At 40.6% G+C, this 21859-nt stretch overlaps 2 protein-coding genes across 2 annotated transcripts in view; one reads left to right on the forward strand and one right to left on the reverse strand.

Annotated features, from left to right (window-relative positions):
• Positions 1-20180, reverse strand: part of LOC134212169 (cilia- and flagella-associated protein 251-like) — a 26569-nt gene extending 6389 nt beyond the window's left edge. Inside the window, exons 1-12 of the mRNA XM_062689788.1 lie at positions 19936-20180; positions 19630-19853; positions 19409-19564; positions 19081-19348; positions 18511-19023; positions 18250-18451; positions 17985-18124; positions 17775-17926; positions 17585-17719; positions 17288-17527; positions 17021-17226; positions 2481-2640 (exon numbers count right to left, since the gene is read on the reverse strand). Coding sequence (XP_062545772.1) covers positions 2481-2640; positions 17021-17226; positions 17288-17527; positions 17585-17719; positions 17775-17926; positions 17985-18124; positions 18250-18451; positions 18511-19023; positions 19081-19348; positions 19409-19564; positions 19630-19701 — 2244 coding nt within the window. The 5' untranslated portion in view covers positions 19702-19853; positions 19936-20180. The remainder of the gene's footprint in view (positions 1-2480; positions 2641-17020; positions 17227-17287; positions 17528-17584; positions 17720-17774; positions 17927-17984; positions 18125-18249; positions 18452-18510; positions 19024-19080; positions 19349-19408; positions 19565-19629; positions 19854-19935) is intronic.
• LOC134216025 (uncharacterized) lies at positions 1152-2167 on the forward strand. Its single transcript, XM_062695061.1, has one exon. It carries the CDS (start codon positions 1379-1381, stop codon positions 2165-2167), a length of 789 nt encoding a protein of 262 aa, XP_062551045.1. The 5' UTR covers positions 1152-1378.
• Positions 20181-21859: the final 1679 nt, after the last annotated feature.

Genomic DNA, 21859 nt, shown 5'->3' on the forward strand with positions numbered 1-21859 from the left:
GCAAGCACTCGGAGTATTCGAGAGACGGGTGCTTAGGACCATCTTTGGCGGTGTGCAAGAAGACGGTGTGTGGCGGCGAAGAATGAACCATGAGCTCGCCCAACTCTACGGCGAACCCAGTATCCAGAAGGTAGCTAAAGCCGGAAGGGTACGATGGGCAGGACATGTTGCAAGAATGCCGGACAGCAACCCTGCAAAGATGGTGTTCGCTTCCGATCCGGCAGGTACGAGACGGCGTGGAGCGCAGCGAGCGAGATGGGCAGACCAGGTGCAGAACGACTTGGCGAGCGTGGGGCGTATCCGAGGATGGAGAGATGCGGCCTCGAACCGTGCATTGTGGCGTCAAATTGTTGATTCAGTGTTATCTGTTTAGATGTTAACTAAATAAATGAATGAATGAGTGGAGCCTGGAGGCCAATTGGATTTTTTTCGATAAAATTTTCGCCTTCACAGAGAAAATATTCGGTTTTCGGACGTGAGCTTACCGCTATGAAGTTAGCCGTCAAGTATTTTCGGCATCTGGTTGAGGGTAGGAACTTCGTCATCTACACCGATCATCGACCTTTAACGTACGCCTTGAACTCTTCATCAAACCATTTGCCACACGAACAACGTTACCTGGAGTACATATCAAGTTTCACCAAAGACATTCGTCACATAAGTGGCAAAAACAACTTTGCAGCAGACGCGCTTTCCAGGGTAAGTGTAGTTACTATGCCATTGGTAATAAATTTTGCAGCAATAGCAGAATCGCAAAATGACGACGAGGAGTTGAAGCAGCTCTTAAATGCTAAGAAAACATCGTTGATTCTCGAATTGAAGCAAATCGAAAGCTTCGACCAGCCCGTCTACTGCGACGTAAGAAACAATCGAATGAGGCCATTCGTATCCAAGCAACATAGGGAGCATGTTTTGAAAATTATACACAGTCTATCAAAAGATATTTTAGTTACTAGATAAAGATTGTCGCTACTGTTCCCTTTGTTCTGCTGTCCGAAACATGTGTGGTACATACCTGTCAAATCGTATGGATTTTCCTTCTTTGACATTTAGCTCCCCTATCCTCGCCAGCAAAAGATGTTCCGGACAGCGACGACAGCGACAATCTTTATCTAGTAACTAAAATATCTTTTGTCTATCACATCCAGGAGTTCGCGGTACGAGAAAGTTAGTATTGAAGAGCTTTGTTTGGCCATCTGTAAATCGTGATGTAGGACATTTCGTTAGATCATGTATTGAATGTCAACGATCAAAAATTCAACGACACACAATATCGCCATTAAAAGAATTCAATCTTCCGAACAGTCGCTTCAAACATGTACATATCGATCTGGTCGGCCCATTGCCAACATCTGGCGGAAACAAATACTTGTTAACGATGATCGACCGGTACAGCCGATGGCCAGAAGCTGTACCATTACCGGATATGCTCGCCGAAACAGTAGCAAAGGCATTTTGCAATGTGTGGGTATCTCGATTTGGTGTACCAGAGATTATATCCACCGACCAAGGGCGACAGTTCGAATCGGAGCTGTTTTTGGAAATGACTCGAGTTTTTGGAACACATCGCGTACGAACTACTGCTTACCACCCCCAAGCCAACGGATTGGTAGAAAGATTCCATCGGACCCTTAAGGCAGCCATCATGTGTGTGGACGCTAAACACTGGTGTGATAAATTGCCATTAATTTTACTGGGTCTGCGATCAGCCGTAAGAGAGGATATCAACTGTTCAGTCGCAGAGATGATTTACGGACAGCCAATTCGAATACCGGGAGAATTCTACGACACCGCTTCCAAGGACATAGATCGCACCGAGTTTGTTAAAACGTTGCGGCAGTTGATTCAACAAGTTGGACCGATCGGAAATAGAAACCATGCTAAACAACACGTGTTCATACCCAATGATTTGAAAACCTGTAAGCATGTTTTTGTACGAGTCGATACCGTCAGGCGCGCATTGCAGCACCCATATGATGGTCCATTCGAAGTCATCGAGCGGAATGATAAATCCGTGCTAGTTTTCATAAAAGGAAAGAAACAGAGGATCTCGTTGGATCGTGTCAAGCCTGCATACATCTACAACTCGGAAATGGAGAACGATTATGACGATAACAGGAAAATTAAAGTTACTCCAGCAGGTCACAGAGTACGATTCATGGTGTAACTGGAAGGGGACTATGTGGCAACACTGCCTCCTGAAGAGAATAACTCATGTAGAGAAGAAAGTCAGTGATTGCGTGACATTTGTAAATAACGGACGTATACGTTTTCTGAATAAAAAGTATTCTTTCAATCGGCGCGTTTATTACTTTCATTTTCGTTCCCGTAAATCGTGCTGCACGATCCTGTGTACGCCTGGCTATAGATAAAAGCCTTTCCTATCATTTTTTTGTATCTCCGCACGATAAGAAGCTACAACGCCATTACTATTTGTCCTTAGATCACTCAAAAATATTTAAATAAAATGCAATACCTACCGAAATGTCCGTATCTTCCTCGTTATGTTTGGGCGAAATTTGGTTGTAGAAGAATAGACTCAGCATCTCCTTCACATAACAACCATTTTTTCCACCAGGTAAAAGCGAACAATAAGGATTCAAGCCGGACCCAGAATGTTTTTGGTTTTCGATCAGTGGACTGAAATTAAATTCGAACATACTAAATTATTATTCACCCCTATTCTTGTTTTACGGACGAACAAATCTTTTTAACGAATCCCATTAAAAGAAGTTTTAGTTTTAGGGCGCTAAGACGCCAGCGTTCGGAATATAAGTCATGTTCGGAATTTGAATCAAAACGGTACAACCAGCTTTTTTAAAATCATTAAAGAAACTTTCGGTCCGAGATTAAATCCAGCTTCCTCTTCAAGAACAATACTAGACCAACATTTGAAAAGGGCGTAACAGTCAAAATTTATTCCTTCTGATTTTTCGTCCACATATATATTGTCGATGCAGATAGAACCAAGAACATGTAGGAACTTGTCTCAACTACGTCGCTCGACTGAAACGTCGCTGGTCGCTGGCGACCATTTCCAGTAAGTGCTCCAGCGACGCTGGCAAATTCAGTGCGTCGCTGCAGCACCAAACTGAAAAGCGCTCGCTGGTTGAGCGACGCGACGGTCCAGCGACGTTCTAGCGATGACTCGCATAGACAATAGCTTATGTAGTTATGTAGTCAAAGAATCAGAAGGAATGAATTTTGGCTGTTGCGCCCTTTTCAAATGTTGGTGTAGAATACACTGAAGATCCATAAGGTATGTACGTCACGCGCAAATGCTGATTTTCAACCCCTCCTCTCTTCGTCGTACTTGTTGTATTAAACCTGTATGAAATTCTGTATTAGGGTGCGGCCTAATGATTATTTTTTCCTTGCGTGCAGTTTTCGCGCGACGTCGCGTAGACGTGTCTACTCTGGCAGGTACCTTAGTCGTGACCCCTAATTATGTAAATGTTATCTCGCCATGGTTAGATGTATCATCCATAAATGCTGTTAACAGCCGCCGCAGCAGCACGGAAAAGTTCATTCATGCCATACAGTCGATTACGTGGAGAAAGGTGCAGGAAATCTCGTTGACGCATTGTTCGTTCCAAGGGCATAAATATTTAACCTCATGAGAAGTTCCGGAGAGTCAATTTCGCCTGTTACGATTTTGGCGACGAAGGCAACTTGCGATCTTTTCCTTCTTATTTCAGGAATGTCAATTGTGCTTATTCTGCGTCTCGAATGACTCGAGAATTGTCGATTTCGACACGTCTCACGTGAGACGACCATGTAATTTAAATGGGAGGTATCGACAATGTATTGTCACTTTATTCGAAACGCCTCACCTCATACGAGACGCAGCATAAGCCTAAATACCAAGTAAAATAGTCTACATCATTCCTCACATGCGGGAAGATAAGCGGAATCCTTCCATGGTAGGGATTAAGATCCAGGCGCTAAGATAAGGGCCCAGACTTCAAGGATAAAAGGAACTAGAGAGCAGTACAGAGATTTTAGGCAATGAAGGCCCCGGAAGTCTAAATAGTTTGAAAATGAGGTTAGCTTTTGCTATTCCATCGTGTTGATACTTCTTTTAAAACTCCTCCTCCGCGAGACTTAGTACTGTTAGCTGAATTACGGTCTGTACGTTAAACAGCAAACAGGACCGAATAGCTGTAAGCCGAGTATTTCTTCGTCTAGCCAAGTTTCCGTCATCGGAGGCGAGCAAGCCTCGGGCTGAAAGTCTCCTTAATAAAGACAAAAAAAAAGTTTCCGTCAAAACAATTACGTCATAGGCACACTCACTAGCAGCCAGAAAGAAAGAGTCAACCTTAGTACGTAGCCCACGCACATTCTGGTTGTATGTACATAGATGCGCAATGCATGAGCAGGTAATTCACTGAAAGAAATAGATCCAATGATCAGCAGGCAATCGTTAGAATTGTTGGACGATGTAATAGTAGGCTGCTCGGGGTTGGAATCGGGCAGCAGGGACTTTGTCCAAGGGCTTGACGATCCCTCCCCAGGCCATTTGCGAGCTGTGGTGCCTGTCTAGGATGTGGTAGGTTAAACTTCTATAAAAAGCTGCATGTGTCCGCCAGTAGGCTCCGCCAAAGCGACCGTGTGCCGCTCAAAGCGCACAAGTCCAACTCCTTGTGTTAGGTGGGACGCTAAACAGACATGACACGACGGCCCTCCAACGAGACAGGAGGTTTGCGCAGGCATAATAAGCCGCCTTTAAAAACAATCATTACGAATGACATAGAAGACAATACGACTCGACACAATCAGCAACAACCAAGGCGACGAATAAAGGACAAATGGGAATCTTCTTACAAACGAGCGTGAGGTGATCCAAATGTGGCGGCAGCACTACGAAAAGCACCTGAATGGCGATGTGGCAGACAACGGTGGCGGTATGGTAATGAACCTGGGAGCACGCGCGCAGGACATACGACTTCCGGCTTCGAATCTCCAGGAAATCCAGGAGAAGATCGGGCGGCTGTAAAACAACAAAGCCTTGGAGTTGACTAACTACCAGTGAGGCACTGGCTAGAGCGCTGCACTGGGTAATTACCAAGGTTTGGTAGGATGAGGTTCTACCGGAGGAGTGAATGGAAGGTGTCGTGTGTTCCATCTACAAAAAGGGTGATAAGCTGTATTATAGCAACTACCGCGCAAATACATTGCTGAACGACGCCTACAAGGTATTCTCCCAAATTGTATGCCGCCGACTAACACCAATTGCAATAGAGTTCAGGACCAGCTATGGCAGCTAATCCACGAATACGGATCTCATGATAAACTAATACGGTTGATCAGTGCGACGATGGATCGGGTGATGTGCATAATTCGAGTTTCAGGGGCATTCTCGTACCCCTTTGAAACGCGCAGAGGATACGGCAAGGTCATGGTCTTTCGTGTTTGCTGTTCAACATCGCTTTGGAGGGAGTAATACGAAGGGCAGGGATCGACACGATTACGATTTTCACATGATAGGAAGAGGTTCAAGAGAGGACAACGTAAGCCACCCACCACGAGTTTGTATTGGTGTTGACGAAATCGAGGTGGTTGAAGAATTCGTGTACTTGGGCTCACTGGTGGCCTCCGATAACAATACCAGCAGAGAAATTCGGAGACGCATCATGGAAGGAAGTCGTATGTGCATTAGAGTGATTCAAATTTTGACTTTTTCGCTCCCCTATGCTTAATCGATGACATTTGCTATTTTAATAATCCTCCTAAATTTTTAGCTAGTTTGGTTGTAATTTGACTGAGCACGAACAGTTTGAAGTTCGTATGAAAATTAATATGAATCCAGTAACTTTTGTAAAAAAATCGTTCTGCAACGTTGCCCATTAGGCTCTAAAAATATATGAATACATTGGCAAAATATAAAATTTAGCACAGGAACCGATCGTTTTTGTTGCGAAACGATTTGACACTGGCAACAAGAGCTATTAATAAAATACTGAATCGCGGGAAATTCATTTTAACACGTAAAAGAATAACATCAATATCAATAATGAGCATTTTTTGTTTTCTTTATAGCTTTACTTACAAAAGTCAAATATGTAGCTTCGCAACAACACCTGACTTTCAGTTTATAAAGTGTTCTATGAAGTCGACGCGTTGATTATATTCAATTAGTTTATGGGCCACCTCACGGAACGGTCTTTCACATAAGTAGCGATTTCCATAGTAATTTCTATACTAACTTCAAATGAGGCGTGCACATTCAAATTACATCCAAATTAGCTAAAAATTTAGGAAGTCTATTAAAATGGTAAATACAATCGTTTGAGCATAGGGGAGCAAAAAAGTCAAAATTTGAATCACTCTAATGTACATTGGCCTCCGCAAAACGCTCCGATCGAACAGAGTTCGCCGCCGTACTAAACTGACTATCTGCAAAACGCTTATTAGACCGGTAGTTCTCTACGGACACGAGACCTGGACGATGTTCGTGGAGGAATAACGCGCGCGCTGGGAGTTTTCGAAAGGAAAGTGCTGCGAACCATCAATGATGGACTGCGGTGGGAGAAGATTTTTATGTACTGCACAGACCACTCCGGCCTTAGTCTGGTAATAAATAAATATACTTGACAAAATATACGTACAACGTACAATTAGGCCGGGGACATCTCGTACCAACCACTCCGTTTACATTATTAGGTGATTTTGCTTGAACCACCGGGAATGACTTAGCTCAGATGCATAATGTTGGATTCTCATGACCGAGTGCTACACAAGTCAGCTCCAGTCCATACAGTCATGGACATTTATGAGAATATCTTTTAAAGTGCGAAGGTGTTTTTATTCCACTGAGTGTATTGGATTGATCTTTGTGAAACTGCAACGTCTCATTTGCGACATTTGATGCCACTACAAAAGGCAGAAGACGTCTGTTACTTCCAGTATATCCAGCCAACGCTGATTCCAACCCCCATTTATTTATTTATTACCAGACTAAGGCAGGAGTGGCCTGTGCTGTACATAAAAGTCTTGTCCATTCAGCTCGGAGCATAGCTGCATGTCGCCAACCACGCAGTCTGCAGAGGGTCCGCAAATCGTCCTCCACCTGATCGATCCACCTTTCCTGCTGTGCACCTCGCCTTATTGTTCCCGTTCGATCGTTGTCGAGAACAATTTTCACCGGATTATTGTCCGACATTTTAGTTACGTGCCCGGCCCACCGCAGGTGTGAACGATGGATGGTTTTCAAAACAGCTCATGCAACTCGTGGTTCATTCGCCTCCTCCACGTACCGTCCTCCATCTGCACCCCACCTTAGATGGTACGCAGCACTTTCCTTACAAAAACTCTGCGCGTTGGTCCTCCACGAGCATCGTCCAGGTCTTGTGTTCGTAGAGAATTACCGGTCTAATAAGCGTTTTGCAGATAGTCAGTTTGGTACGGCGGCGAACTCTATTCGATCGGAGTGTTTTGCGGAGTCCAAAGTACGTACGATTTCCATCCATGATGCGTCTACGAATTTCTCTGCTGGTATCGTTATCGGAGGTCACCAGTGAGGCCAATTATACGAATTCTTCTACCACCTCGATTTCGTCACCACCAATACATTCTCTCTTGAGCCTCTTCCTATCATGTACTTCGTCTTCGACGTGTTGATGCCTAGTCCTATCCGTTTAGCACCACAATTTGCAGATGGCCTGGGGAGGGATCGTCAAACCGTTGGACATAGTCCCTGCTGCCCGCAAATTTTGTCATGTAGAAGGGTCATTTGACCGAAACCCATTCGGCCGAAAGCCATTTGGCCGAAAAAGTCATTTGGCAGAATAGGACATTTGGCCGAATAGGACATTTGGTCGAATAGGACATTTGGCCGAATAGGACACTTGGCCGAATAGGACATTTGGCCGAATAGGACAATTGGTCGAACAAGACATTTGGCCAAAAAGGATATTTAGCCGAATAGGTTATTTGGCCAAACAGATCATTTGGCTGAATAGGTTATTTGACCGAACAGGATATTTGGCAGAATTGGTCATTGGGCCGAACATGTCATTTTTCTGAACTCACTTCGTACTTCTCACTGTAAGAAGTGAGAAGTGAGACGTCTCACTGCGCACTTCGCACTAGACAATTCGAATGAAAATTTGGAAAAATATTTAGACATCTGCGATCAATTAAAACTAGCAATTGATGTAGCATTTGAAGAGTATAATACGAAAACAGAAAACGAAATAAAGTCATGCCCAAAGAACTTCTTCAATTACGTAAAATCAAAATTAAAATCAGACAATTTTCCCTCATCCATGTATCTAGATGAACGCGTCGGTAATTCCTCGGAAGACATCTGTAATCTGTTTGGAGATTTCTTCCAAGAAATATACACCACCTTTTCGGAACAAGATCGCGACCTTGATTTTTTTGCGCCTGTCCCAGAATTTGCTAGGGATATTGGTGTTAATCAGATCATGGTAAACGATATTCTAAACGCTTTAAAAAACATAGATGCATCTAAAGGCTCTGGCCCTGATGGTATTCCACCGGTATTTTTGAAGAGTCTGGCTAAAGAGCTGACGGCACCTTTATTTTGGCTCTTCAAATTGTCACTGGAATCCGGAAGTTTTCCCAGGGTATGGAAAAGCTCTTACCTTGTGCCCATCTTCAAATCGGGCAAAAAATCGGACATTCGTAATTACCGTGGAATAGCCATTATCTCTTGCATTCCCAAACTTTTTGAATCCATTATTAATGAAAAATTATTTTCACAACTTAAAAACAGAATTACAAATAAACAGCACGGATTTTTTAAAGGTCGCTCAACCGCTACAAATTTAATAGAATTCATTGATTATACCCTACATGCGATGGATAATGGTAACTACGTGGAAGCTCTGTACACTGACTTTAGCAAGGCGTTTGATCGCATTGACATTCCATTGTTACTCTTCAAATTGCAAAAAAATGGAATTGAGCCAGGACTCCTTAGATGGCTTGAATCTTACCTCACAGACCGGCAACAAATAATTAAATTTAATAGAAAGAAATATAATCCCATTCAAGTCACTTCAGGAGTTCCACAAGGCTCCCATCTTGGCCCTCTTTTATTTATATTGTATGTAAATGACATTTCCCTCATTCTCAAAAATATAAAGCTTTTAATTTATGCCGATGACATAAAGTTATTTATGGAAATAAAAATTAAGGCGACATTATTGTATTCCAGAATGAAATACAGATGTTTTATACATGGTGCAGAAAAAGCCTATTGCAACTAAATGTAAAGAAATGCAACATCATATCATTCAGCAGAAAAGAACAACACCAAATACAAAACAACACCAGAAACAAAACTGTAGAAAGAAGTGAAAGAGTTAGGGATTTAGCAGTGATTTTAGATTCAAAACTAACTTTTGTTGATCACTATAACACAATCATTCACAAAGCTAATAATATGCTAGGCTTTATCAAGCGCTTATGTTTCAACTTTCAGGATCCCTACACAATCAAAACACTATATATTTCTTATGTACGATCCATACTGGAGTATTGTAGCATTGTATGGTCGCCTTACTTAACCACACATGAAGAAAGAATAGAATCAGTACAAAAACAATTTCTACTATACGCTCTTCGTAAATTAGGTTGGACGTCATTTCCTCTTCCATCTTATGAATCACGTTGCATGCTTATAAACATACAAACATTGAAACAGCGTCGAGAGTTTGCAACGGTTTCATTTGTTAACGATATAGTATCTCAACGTGTTGACTCAACTGAAATTTTGTCGAAATTAAATTTTTACATACCTTCTCGGCTACTTCGACATAGGACATTATTTTTCACTAACCACCGCCGAACAAATTATGCCAAATTTGGACCTCTTAACCGAATGATGGCTGTTTATAAGCAACACTGCGAAGCTATTGACTTAACAGTGTCTCGGCATAACATTAAACAATATTGAGCTTGAGCTTGAGCTTGATGACCGCACAATTCGTAGTTGCTACTCCGTGATTGACCAGAACAATCGAAATTGCACAGGGAACCAACAGTTGGGGCTTGGGATAAGCTTTCCAACCTCAATGTGCACAGATCGAGAGTTCAGTAATTGAAGGATCAATAACGGCGGCGGCCACGTCCTTACGGTCATCAGGGAAGGAAAGGAATAGTTGATGTAACATCTGTTGTTACTAGAGACCGAGATCACCTTTGCATCTCCATAGTTGCCACAGGAGGGATTCTTATTAGTGGGCGGGGTAGGTAGTTACACGGATCAGGATTCACCTTGGTAAGTGATGCGATCCATGCAACTTCGATAATATGAAAAAAAAAAGCTTTTTATTATTTTGACCGGAATATTAATGCCAACATAAGTCGTCACCTACTATGACGAACCATTCAATGAATTTTTAAGTGCAAAAAAAGAGAAGCATGTTCAAAACCCTATATTTTTAATAATTTTAATAATTTTATTTTATTTACTAGAAGAAAAATGTCTTGTGCATCGAATATGAATAGAAAGTCCATAGATGTTGTGAAAACAGTCTAAAAAGAATAAACGAAGTCTGGCAACTACAAAGAAAATTACCTAAAATACATTTGCTTGACCTTTCCAGTGGTGGTTCTATTGTGAATTTAAAACTAAAAAGCTTCCAACAAACCATCAAATAAATCGCATGTGATAGTTAAAAAGAGAAAACCTGTATCGTATTCACAATTTTTACATTTAAGATGAATATTTATATATCAACCACCCCAAATGAGCAATCATAGCACTGATGAAGCCACTCACATCCTTAACAATGACACTGAATATAACTACACAATGAGAATAAATTTTTGGAGGACTCTAGTGTTTTGTATTCTGCTGGACTCTAAATCTAACAAAACAGTATATAACCAAGTTTTTTGCTCATTCATATTCACTAATAACACAGCTCAACAAGATTTTGTCCCTAACACCAAATAATGTGTCCCTAGTAGATTTTTGCTCGCTGAATCCGAATCTGACTTCAGATTTGCTCTAACACGTCGAGATTTTAAGATATACCTCAATAAATGTCGTAAAATCAATGATTTTGGGCATTTTGGAACAGCCATCGTTAACCCTATAGAAAGAATTACTAGTCAATCAAGGTCCAAAATGGATCACAAACATATAATCTTTCGAAATGTGGTGCATTTTGAACAAGTTAAACATAATAAGAGTGATTTATCTGCAATTTTAGTTAGTTAAAGTTATTTAAAAATATGTTTTATGCAAGCCACCTTGTGTACAAGCCTGGTCGAAGTCGAGTCAAGTACGAGACACTGAAGACGGCCTTACTGTTGAGGTCGAAATACGTATCTGTCAAGATACAATTAAGTGGTTGAATTCAATGGGATTATATAAACTCGTCTTATGACAAGTGACAAATATGATATTGTATTTCCTCTGGCGCGATAAATTTTCAATTATTGCACAAGTGATATGGTGTATTTAATTATTCAATTTATGCTCCTTCATTATGCTCATTCGAATAAAGCAAGTACGAGAACTGTACGCAGTTCTATATATTTTGATTATTCCTGCTATTTATGATCATTCCAATATTCCTATGATAGAAATTTGGGCGGAATTAGCAAAATCAATCAACGAATCGATAAGTTGGTTTTCGATCGTTCTTGTGTATGATTGCATACAAGCTGAAGCGATGTTGACGGCTACGCAACAGAAACCGGAAAACGTCAACAACCTACTCGTGCGTGGGGGACTTTGTATTTGATTCGCTTTGAAAATGCTGCGAGATGTTGCAATAATCCCAATGCAATTTCTTTAAACTATGATCAGCTTATAACATTGAAAAAGGAAAAAGTTCACAAGTTTTATCAAGCTTTGTAATGTGCTAAGACGCAAAGTTATGCGCCAGAAAAAAAAACCTGGGCTCCGCTCCACTTGTGTGCTGTTCAACATGTTACAGTTACCCGCATATGCATATGATTGGATGATCCGCCAATTCTGCACTCTGATATTTTTCTAATTTAACAAAACAACGGCATGAATGAGAGAATTTACGATGAAGTTACAAAATAATTAAGTTTCAACTTATTTTCCGAGTGCTGAAATGTATTTTATTAGTCAATGTGGCTTGAATGCTCTGGTAGGGGATCTAGTAGAGGATTTGAATACGTTAAAATTACACTCCGATCTTTTTCCTTGTTGATTAAAAGAAAGGAACTTTATGGATCATCATGTTCTCATTATATTCTAGCACAACCAAGGAATGTAATTGTCGCTGAAAAATGCAAAAAAAGAACAAGCGACAAAAGAGAATAGCGATAATTCTTTGTCCTCATCTGCAGAGGATAAAGACATTGTTGCGTTCCGTTTTATTTGCAACAAACATGGAGAGGTAATTGTTGTGAACTTTTCAAACTGCGATAACTTGTATATTTCAGAAGTAAAACACAAATCATGTCATGTTAAGTTAATGTCTAAACTATGTTAACTGATACTTATTTAACCAAAAACATCATCGGAAACCGACTGCTTCTCAAAATGCACGGCAGGCGATCATTGTCCTATTATGTTGCAGTTTGGGACAAACGCTTATTGCGAGTTGAGTTTGTCTCAACATTTACAAGAGAGGACAATGTTGTTGTCATTGGCAATGTTGTTATTTTACATTCCTTGAGCACAACACAATTGCAACATGTTAACAGATTACGTGTGGTTATTGGAAGTTGATCGATCGAAAAAAAAAACAACCAGAAATCGGTCAGAATAACATTTTAGGAGGAGGAGAAATGTTGAGCATAAAATGAAAAAAACGTGGATATTTTATTAAAAGTCCAATGAAACATATATTTACAAACTGACTAGCATCTATATACTTCATTTAACATTTTTTTTATCCCAGTTCCTCTGGCCTCATGTTGTGGAATTTTTGGTGGCTTCGAACTGGTGGTGATGGCGTTTGCATGCAAGTTTTTGAAACAAACTTGCATGGAATATTTTTAAATTAAATTCACTGAACTTAAATTCAAGTAAAACCGAATAGAAAACAATTGTAACGTGCAAATCTGATGGAAATTCATTAGATCAGATGTGCTTTTACCGTTTCGGGTATTGATTGACCTAAAATTATGTTAATATACTTCATGACAGTCCTTGGAAAAATGCCAATTTCTTCAAATTAGCGGTATTAATTTAGCTATATCTCAAAATTTGGACGTGTTAGAGCATATCTGAGGACAGATTCGGATTCAGCGAGCCAAAATCTACTGACGACACATCAATTGGTTCTGAGGACCCGCAAAAGGTTAAATTTTGTTCCCCTGTGTAATTGAAGTTGATTTGTACATGTTCCATTATGTTCTGTTCCATACATCATTCATTCGTCGTATAGAAGGCGTATTGATTTGAGGAACTTTTTTTGTTCTATAAACATTGAAGGAGAGATAATAAGATTTATTCAAAGCTTTTGTTTTAAAATTTCAAATTTGTTTATAGAAAACCAAAAGAAAACAAAATACCTAATTTCATCAAATTTTCGCTGATATTGAAAATTAACTGACTGAATGGCACTAAGATACCTTTACATTGAGTGTGAACAAAATTATCATTCCACTAAGCACAGCCTATCACGATTCAAGTGCCCCATGCGTGTTATGTTGCAGATTGCAAATACACAATATGAGCAGTTAATCAGTTTGAAACAGTTTTTATTCATTTTTGTGAACAGGAGAAAAACTTAATTAACTCATGGAAAATATATTAATCACATAACGCGGATTTCGGCCTTTTTCAACACGCTATGTAAAGCATCATTGAATTTTGTCTGAATCGTTAGTTAAGCGTACGTAATTCATAAAAAGTACATATGTCTACTAAACCTTTTCCAATCTTTGATGAATGAGCAAAAAACTCTAGCTTTCAGTGAGATATAGATCCATTATGCCAATACTGTATTGTGCTGTACACATATAAAATACAAATATATAGGTATAGTACCGTTGGTCTTGTTAGATTTGTTTAACAAATAGCTTCATGTTATGTTCTTCATCGGCTGGGAACACACATTCTCATAACTTATTATCACATTTTAAAAGTAATCCATCTTCCGGGGAACGCTCAAATAAAAAGCAGCCCAGTCAAAAAGCGCCCAGTTAGCGAACTGTTGCTGTATTTCAATTGTATATATGGTTAAAATATCAACTGAATAATCCAAATAAATTAACAAAAACCTGCCAAAGTGCCAAAGTGAACCTGAAGAAATGTTCATGTTCAACATAAGAAGTATAAGAAGACATGAATAAGGCAATATATCAAAATACGCTTGCCTCAAGCAGGCGCTAAGTCAAGCCATCCCGGGTAGACGATAATGGTTCATTGACAGTAAAACGTGATATTGATAACAAAACACGACACTAACCCGTCCGAAACAAGAATAAAAATAACAAGCGAAAACAACAAAAATTGAACCGAAATATCACAAAAATATCAGGTCCTGCCATTAACAAGAACTTATCAACATCTTAAGTTTTTAGTTTGTTCTAATGGCAAAACCCGACACTCCCATGACACCCCGGTGCAACCCCCTGCCATTCCCGCCAGTCACCCCCACTCCTACCTCAAACAAGTCAACATCACGGTTTCCACCCGGGATAGCACCGCAATAATTCAGGTCCTGCCATTATACATGATATTATACAATTAGAAAACATAGCATGAAACGGACTCACAAAATATGGGTTATGTCTTTGATGATAGGTCTTTCTTCAGTACCCGCTCCATAGTCTTGAAAACACCTTGGTCCTTGTTGAAATTTCTGGACACTAACACACGCGATCTTCCGAACTGGAACTAGGATCACCACATTTTTCCGGAAATTTCATCAGCCGAATGAAAAAAAACGGGGCAGAAAAAAAACGTGACAGGAATAAAAACCATAATAACATTAAACAATATTTTCAAAAAACAAACATAAGAAATTCAACAATTTAAATTCATAATTACAAACAACTCTAGCAAAAAAAAAATTTTTTTTACGTTTTTTATTGTATTTCATAATCTACTATAGCATTACGGAAGAAAAAAAACATGTATATGTATTTGTACTAGTCTACGTCGGTTGACGAAATAAAGAAATAAATAAAGATGAACTACTCACTTTTTCGGCAGTCTCCAGTGAGCCCAAGAACACAAACCACCTCGATTTCGTCACCACCGATGCAAACTCGCAGTGGGTGGCTCACATTGTCTTCTCTTGAACCTCTTCCTATCATGTACTTCGTCTTAAACGTGTTGATGACTAGTCCGATCCGCTTGGCTTCCCTCTTCAGTCTGATGTAGTCTTCCTCCATTTTCTCAAAGTTACGTGCCATAATAGCTATGTCGTCGGCGAAGCCAAATAGCTGGACGGACTTATTGAAAATTGTACCACTCGTGTTAATCCCTGCTCTTCGTATTACCCCTTCCAAAGCGATGTTGAATAGCAGACACGAAAGACCATCACCTTGCCGTAACCCTCTGCGGGTTTCGAAGGGACTCGAGAATGCCCCTGAATGCAATTGCAATTGGTGCTAGTCGACGGCATAAAATTTGGGAGAGTACCTTGTAGGCGGCGTTTAGCAATGTGATTGCGCGGTAGTTGCTACAATCCAGCTTATCGCCCTTTTTGTAGATGGGACACACGACACCTTCCATCCACTCCTGCGGCAAAACTTCCTCCTACCAAATCTTGGTAATCACCCAGTGCAACGCTCTAGCCAGTGCCTCACCACCGTGTTTAAATAGCTCTCCTGGTAGTTGGTCAACTCCAGGGGCTTTGTAGTTCTTCAGCCGGCCAATCTCCTCCTGGATTTCCTGGAGATCTGGAGCCGGTATAATTATGTCCTGCGCGTGTTCTCCCAGGTCCATCACCATACCGCCATCTTCGTCTGCCACATCGCCATTCAGGTGTTCTTCGTAGTGCTGCCGCCACCTTTGGATCACCTCACGCTCGTTTGTAAGAAGGTTCCCGTTTATGTCCTTACACATATCAGGCTGTGGCACGTGGCCCTTACGTGAACGGTTCAACTTCTCATAGAACTTTTGTGTGTTATTAGCGCGGTACAGTTGCTCCGTCTCTTCACGGTCTCGATCTTTCTCCGGAAAATCGAGTTTTGTCTGTACCGCGCCTGTTTATATCGTGCCTCGGTCGCCCTCGTGCGGTGTTGCAGCAATCTCGCCCATGCTGCATTCTTCTCTTCTTCTAACTGCTCACATTCGCCGTCATACCAGTCGTTTCTCTGATCCGGGGGTACCGTGCCAAGTGCAGCGGTAGCGGTGCTACCAATGGCGGATCGAATATCTCTCCAGCCATCTTCAAGAGACGCTGCGCCTAGCTGCTCTGCCGTTGGGAGTGCCACTTCCAGCTGCTGCGCGTATTCTTGGGCTAGTCTATCGTCTTGTAGCCGCCCAATGTTAAGCCGCGGCGTCCGACTTCGACGTGTGTTGAACACTGTCGAGAGTTTTGAGCGCAGGCATACTGCAACGAGGTAGTGGTCGGATTCAATATTCGCACTGCGCTAAGTGCGGACGTTCGTGATGTCGGAGAAGAATTTACCGTCGATTAGAACGTGGTCGATTTGGTTTTCCGTTTCTTGGTTAGGTGATCTCCATGTGGCCTTGTGGATATTTTTGCGGGGAAAGAAAGTGCTTTGGACTACCATTCCGCGGGAGGCTGCGAAGTTTATGCATCGTTGGCCGTTGTCATTCGATACGGTGTGCAGACCGTCCGGTCCGATGACCGGTCTATACATTTCCTCCCTTCCTACCTGTGCGTCAAGCCCTTGGACGTAGTCCCTGCTGCCCGCGTCATATACCTTACGGAATAAATTAAGGAACTGGAACTCTGTTCGAAAAATCCAAACATGCATTTTTGAACAGAAGCCAAATAAAAAGCAAGTAGCTACCTTCGCTGTGAGCTTCAAAGCCAATAAAACTTAATGGGCGCCACAAGGCTGATGGGGAGCCACTCTGAAAAAATGTTGAAAAGCGCTACTTTACAATTAGAAAAAATATCCTTCAACTCACATTGCATTGATCCTCCACATACTGATACCGTGATCTCCCTCTCCGTAACAGAATACGAATTGATCGCTCATGTTTCGCATAGCCTTCAATTTCTTTGGATGGGCAAACGTTCCCAAATATTTGAACGGGTTACCATCGATTGGAAGCTGGTGAATGTAGATATTCTTATCAGCCATGAACATGAAAAAATGATCCCCTGGTAAAAGCTGTGAAAACAAAATCGATTACGTTACGGCGAAGTGTATAAATAATCGTATAGTAACTTACAGCTAGATTGCGAATTGGCCCGTCATGAAAAGGTGCTAGAAAAGTATGCATTATTGTACACGAAGAACTTATGTTGAACAGTTTGAATTTGAACTGATCGTTTGCTACCAATAGTTTATCGAATGGTAGCATTAGAAGTGACGTGCAGTTTCCTGATTGTTCTATTTTGTAACGGTCGATTATTATTAGGCAGTCTGTACGAGAGCCGTCGTTCATCTCGATGTCATACTTAATCAAATGCTGTAATAAGTAACAGAATTTTAACAAGTAGTTTAACTTTACTTGCGAATAACATACCCTGTCTTCGCCGATTGTAAGGAATTTGTCATTAGAGATAAATATGATATCTATAACTTTGTGTGACACACATTTTCCTTTTAGTTTCCAGCATTCATATTCTCGGTGAAGTAAACCTATGGATCCTTCCTCGTCCTGAAATTATTCAAATTATAAAAAGGAACTTCTGCAAGTATTTACAATCCGTTACTATAAAAATGAAATACTTGGAATCAGGCGAAAAGTTGAGAAATTTGATTTTTTCAACGCTGTATTGAAGTGGACTGTCCGAACTGATGATCATCGTTGCAGGATTGATGACCCATATGTAGCCATTTTCAGCACCACCGACAAGATATGTTCCTGTGGAACGGTAAATTTTTCGTGATCATGGTAGGAACAGCCAAGTTGCACTTATTACCACACGATGAAAATTTGAGAACGGTGATTCTACCCCGGCGAGTCCTTTGGATAGGAACATTCAAGCTCATGACTGCCTGCCTCTCTTTGAGGTCAAATACCGTTATTTTACCATTTCCATCACAGGAACAAAGTTGATTTCTATGGAAATATAATCCAAAGCTATTAGATAGTATACTGTTTATGATTGTATGTACATTTGCACAACTAACTTAAATTAGCACACAAAATTGACTCTATGGAATTGATTACTCCCTTCTACTCACTTGACAGGATGCACATCAAATGAAGTGATAATGCTTCCGGAAGAATAGTACAACTCTTGAATTTTGTTCTGCACTATATCTACATCGAAAAGATGTCCTGTTTTCGTGGCCATCATGAAATTTCTTATAATAACCGGATTACCCTCGAGTGATACATCTCGAGGAAGAGCATCATAGCAGAGCACCTCCTCATCCGTGTCATCTAGAACAATACAATGGATGAAAATTATTCTCGTTAGTTTAAAATTATTGTTGAAATACCGGACGAATGTTCTTGTACGTTATCCAGCACATATTTCCTCGGCAGAATGTTGAAGGAAATGGTTCGAATTGGTTCCGGGTCTTCTTGTTTGAACCAATACAATATCCTCATGTGAATATCGTAGAATCGAATTTCTCCATCGTCGTCGCCAGTCACTAATTTCTGATCGCAACACTTAACGACATTAATTGATGCATATTTCAGGTGCAGGTACTTGAGGAACTGCTTTTTTATAGGAGTTGATATTTTCTTGTCATCACTCCAGATAATGGCCATACCGGCTGCCGTAACAGACACTGCCCTGGGTGTGTCGTCCACGAAAACCGAATCGTTATAATCCTGAAAACCGTGTTTCTTCGGCACTTCGATATGCAATTTCTGATTTTTAGAATCAAAATAACCGAAGACAACGGCATTTTCCATCGTGACTACGAAATAGTTTTTCTTGCCGATATCGGCACAAAATCTAATGTTTTTCGTTCTCCCCAATCTTGGCGGTAAAGTAACGCAGTCTGAAAATAAATTGAACGTATGATGATAACAATAAAGCAGTGTAAAACAGTCTCAACCGTCTGGACAATCGTTTCCTACTGTCCACTGCCACAGTTTTAGCTGCTGTTGAATTCCACTGCAAGCCGCGATCAGATATCTGGCATCGTGACTTAGTCCCACGGTATTGATCTCGCTCGTCTTGAATGGTTCATAGATGGTACGAATTGCAACCGGAGTGCCTTCCGGGACCGCCTCTCGGTCCCAAACATTGATACAGTATGTGCTATCCGATGACGCCACGAAGCGACCACTAGCATCACTGGAAATCGTATTGATGCAGCTTTTCTGCAATATTGTTTGTAATAATTTTCTGCCTATATTAATTTGAAAATACATCATACTCACATGTCCAACCAGAGTTTGGATAGATTCCACTTGATTCTCAAATTTGTAGAAAATGATTGCATTTCCTGAAGACATAACCATCTCTTTTGTTTCGCGGCTAGTTGTAAGATTAACCATAGGAATTCGTGGGTTGAACCCAAAGATCCATTCCAGTTTCTGAAATATTAAGACTGAGTATATGACGAAGATATTTTCAGAGGGGATAATATTTAGATACTCACAAATGGTTGGCATCGATGTTGTAGGTCCTCAGAAGATTCGGTATTTTCATTGTAAAGCACTATTTCACCCATCACTTAAATTTTGGTCACTCGCAATTTGTTTAGGAATTCACAGACTTATTTTTGTATTCAACGGTTGCTAAGAATGAAACTGACCTTTGATATGCAATATGCATATTAGCGCATGCCCAATGTTTGGTAAATTTCTCGTCGGCATGGCTTTGCTGTCCAGTAAGATTATGAACAAATCAATAATAATTTGTAAATGTTGGTTTCAACTAAAATTGAGCGATACATTGTACTTACTTACAACTGTTAGCAAAAGCTTTTCAGCTATTAATATTTTTCACCCTTTTGCGTTCGACTGGTGCTGTACACGTTACCTCCTAAAATTGGGAGTATGTCTTCTTATCTCATGGCCTTCAGCTTGTCAGCATCAATTTTGCCATCTATTTCCTCGGAATAGTTTTCCGTTTTTCTTCTATTAGCATTAGCATTAGCATTTAGCAGTTCGCACAAATTCGTAGGTGGTACAAGCCAAGACTATTATATGAGAGTAGCATCACTTTCATCCGTTCCCACAAATATTGATTTGGTACTAATCACTAACTCTTAGATGGGAGCAATGTACTCTCCAATAGTCGAGATCTGCACTGGCCATGTCCTTGCGAATGCTGAGGAAGGGAAAGGATGGTTTGTTGGATACTTACTTAAGAAAGATGCAGAGAACTCTACGACTACTAGGTGCCACTGGAGGTTTTGGGATTGTGTGGAAGGTTATAACAGTAGGAATCGTTTTTGGTATAACGTGAAACACAGAAACAACTGAGATAAAAATGCAAAGTAATAAAGGGACGAGCCTGGAATTGAACCCACGACCTCCTGCTTATAAGGCAGAAGCGGTAGCCACCAGACCACCGAGCTCGTCATGAATAATTTTCCGTTTTTCTTCTGAGTTCTTCTGAGTTGATATCGCTCTTGGAGACTTCGATTTACTCTTCAAAAGTGTGCTATAAACCACAATAAATCTATCGATGTTACTAGGATTGCGAAATTTTTAAGGATCTGCCCTAAACTTCAGATCATCACGAGGGCCTGGAACGGCGCTACCCGATAGCAGTATCAAATGAAGCAACTCGTCAGAAATAGATTGACAGTTGGAAAATGCTTCTACAATGATTTATCCTGAAAAAAATCACTTCAAATCCACATCTTCAATCGGTAGATTTCACGGCCCATCCATTTGGTATGGCTGAAATTACCAGCATTGAGAATTTGTAATCGTTTTGCGGGAATTCCCATAATAGTCGGAACTTTGTGTAGTTGACCTTGTAAACCAAATGATCTGAGCTCCAGAACAATTTGGAGAGCCTAGAACATCTGAATCAAATTAATTTGGACTGCACATTATACATAAGGGCTTGAAGGGCCTGCAGAGACAATGCTGGATTTATTTCCGCTTTGAAATTTTTTCTTAATCGCTAAATTTTACCCAATTTTACTAAATAAAACTCATTTTAAATGACAGCATCCGTACTCTAGCTGATCTGACAAAAAAACTGAGGATCCATAGAAACATAACAAACTAGAAAACTACATGAAACTAGATGAGGTGGATAAGACAACTGTGAAAGAATTGTGAAAATCGCTTAGAAGACGCCCGGGAACCTGCTGTTTGAAGTCATGATTCTTATAATTTCTTGACCACAGTATTCGATATGTTAACCAAGAACATGTACTTCCCAACATGCAATTAGGTTCAGGTTTCACATAATACAAGTTCCATTCAAATGCTTGCACACTTGTTCATTCAATTAATAAAACGGATGAGACGAAATTTGCGTAATAAGTTAAGTCGCAAGATTAATCATCGCACCAATGTACCATGCGGCTCCATATGCTTTTATGCTTATATGCTGCCGGACAGCTTTTAAAATCTCTAACTATCGTTTCCTCTGGGAGAAATATGTCCAGACATGCTGAGAATGATTGTAGAGGACCTTTTTCCGAAGCATAATCCGACAGTGTGGCCGTCGACGCCATATGCTGATGCAGACTCTACTGGTGACAACTTAGTCTCCAATGAAGAGCTCCGTGCAATAGCTAAAGGTCCTGGCCCAGACGAAATCCCTAACGTGGTCTTGAGAACAATCCCTGACATATGGAAGATACATTAGTTAGTGCTGTCGCCAAAGTCAAGAATACCGCCTGGAGATCTAACATCTTACAG

Source organism: Armigeres subalbatus, chromosome 2, assembly GCF_024139115.2.
Source record: "Armigeres subalbatus isolate Guangzhou_Male chromosome 2, GZ_Asu_2, whole genome shotgun sequence".
NCBI classification, from domain to species: Eukaryota; Metazoa; Arthropoda; class Insecta; order Diptera; family Culicidae; genus Armigeres; species Armigeres subalbatus.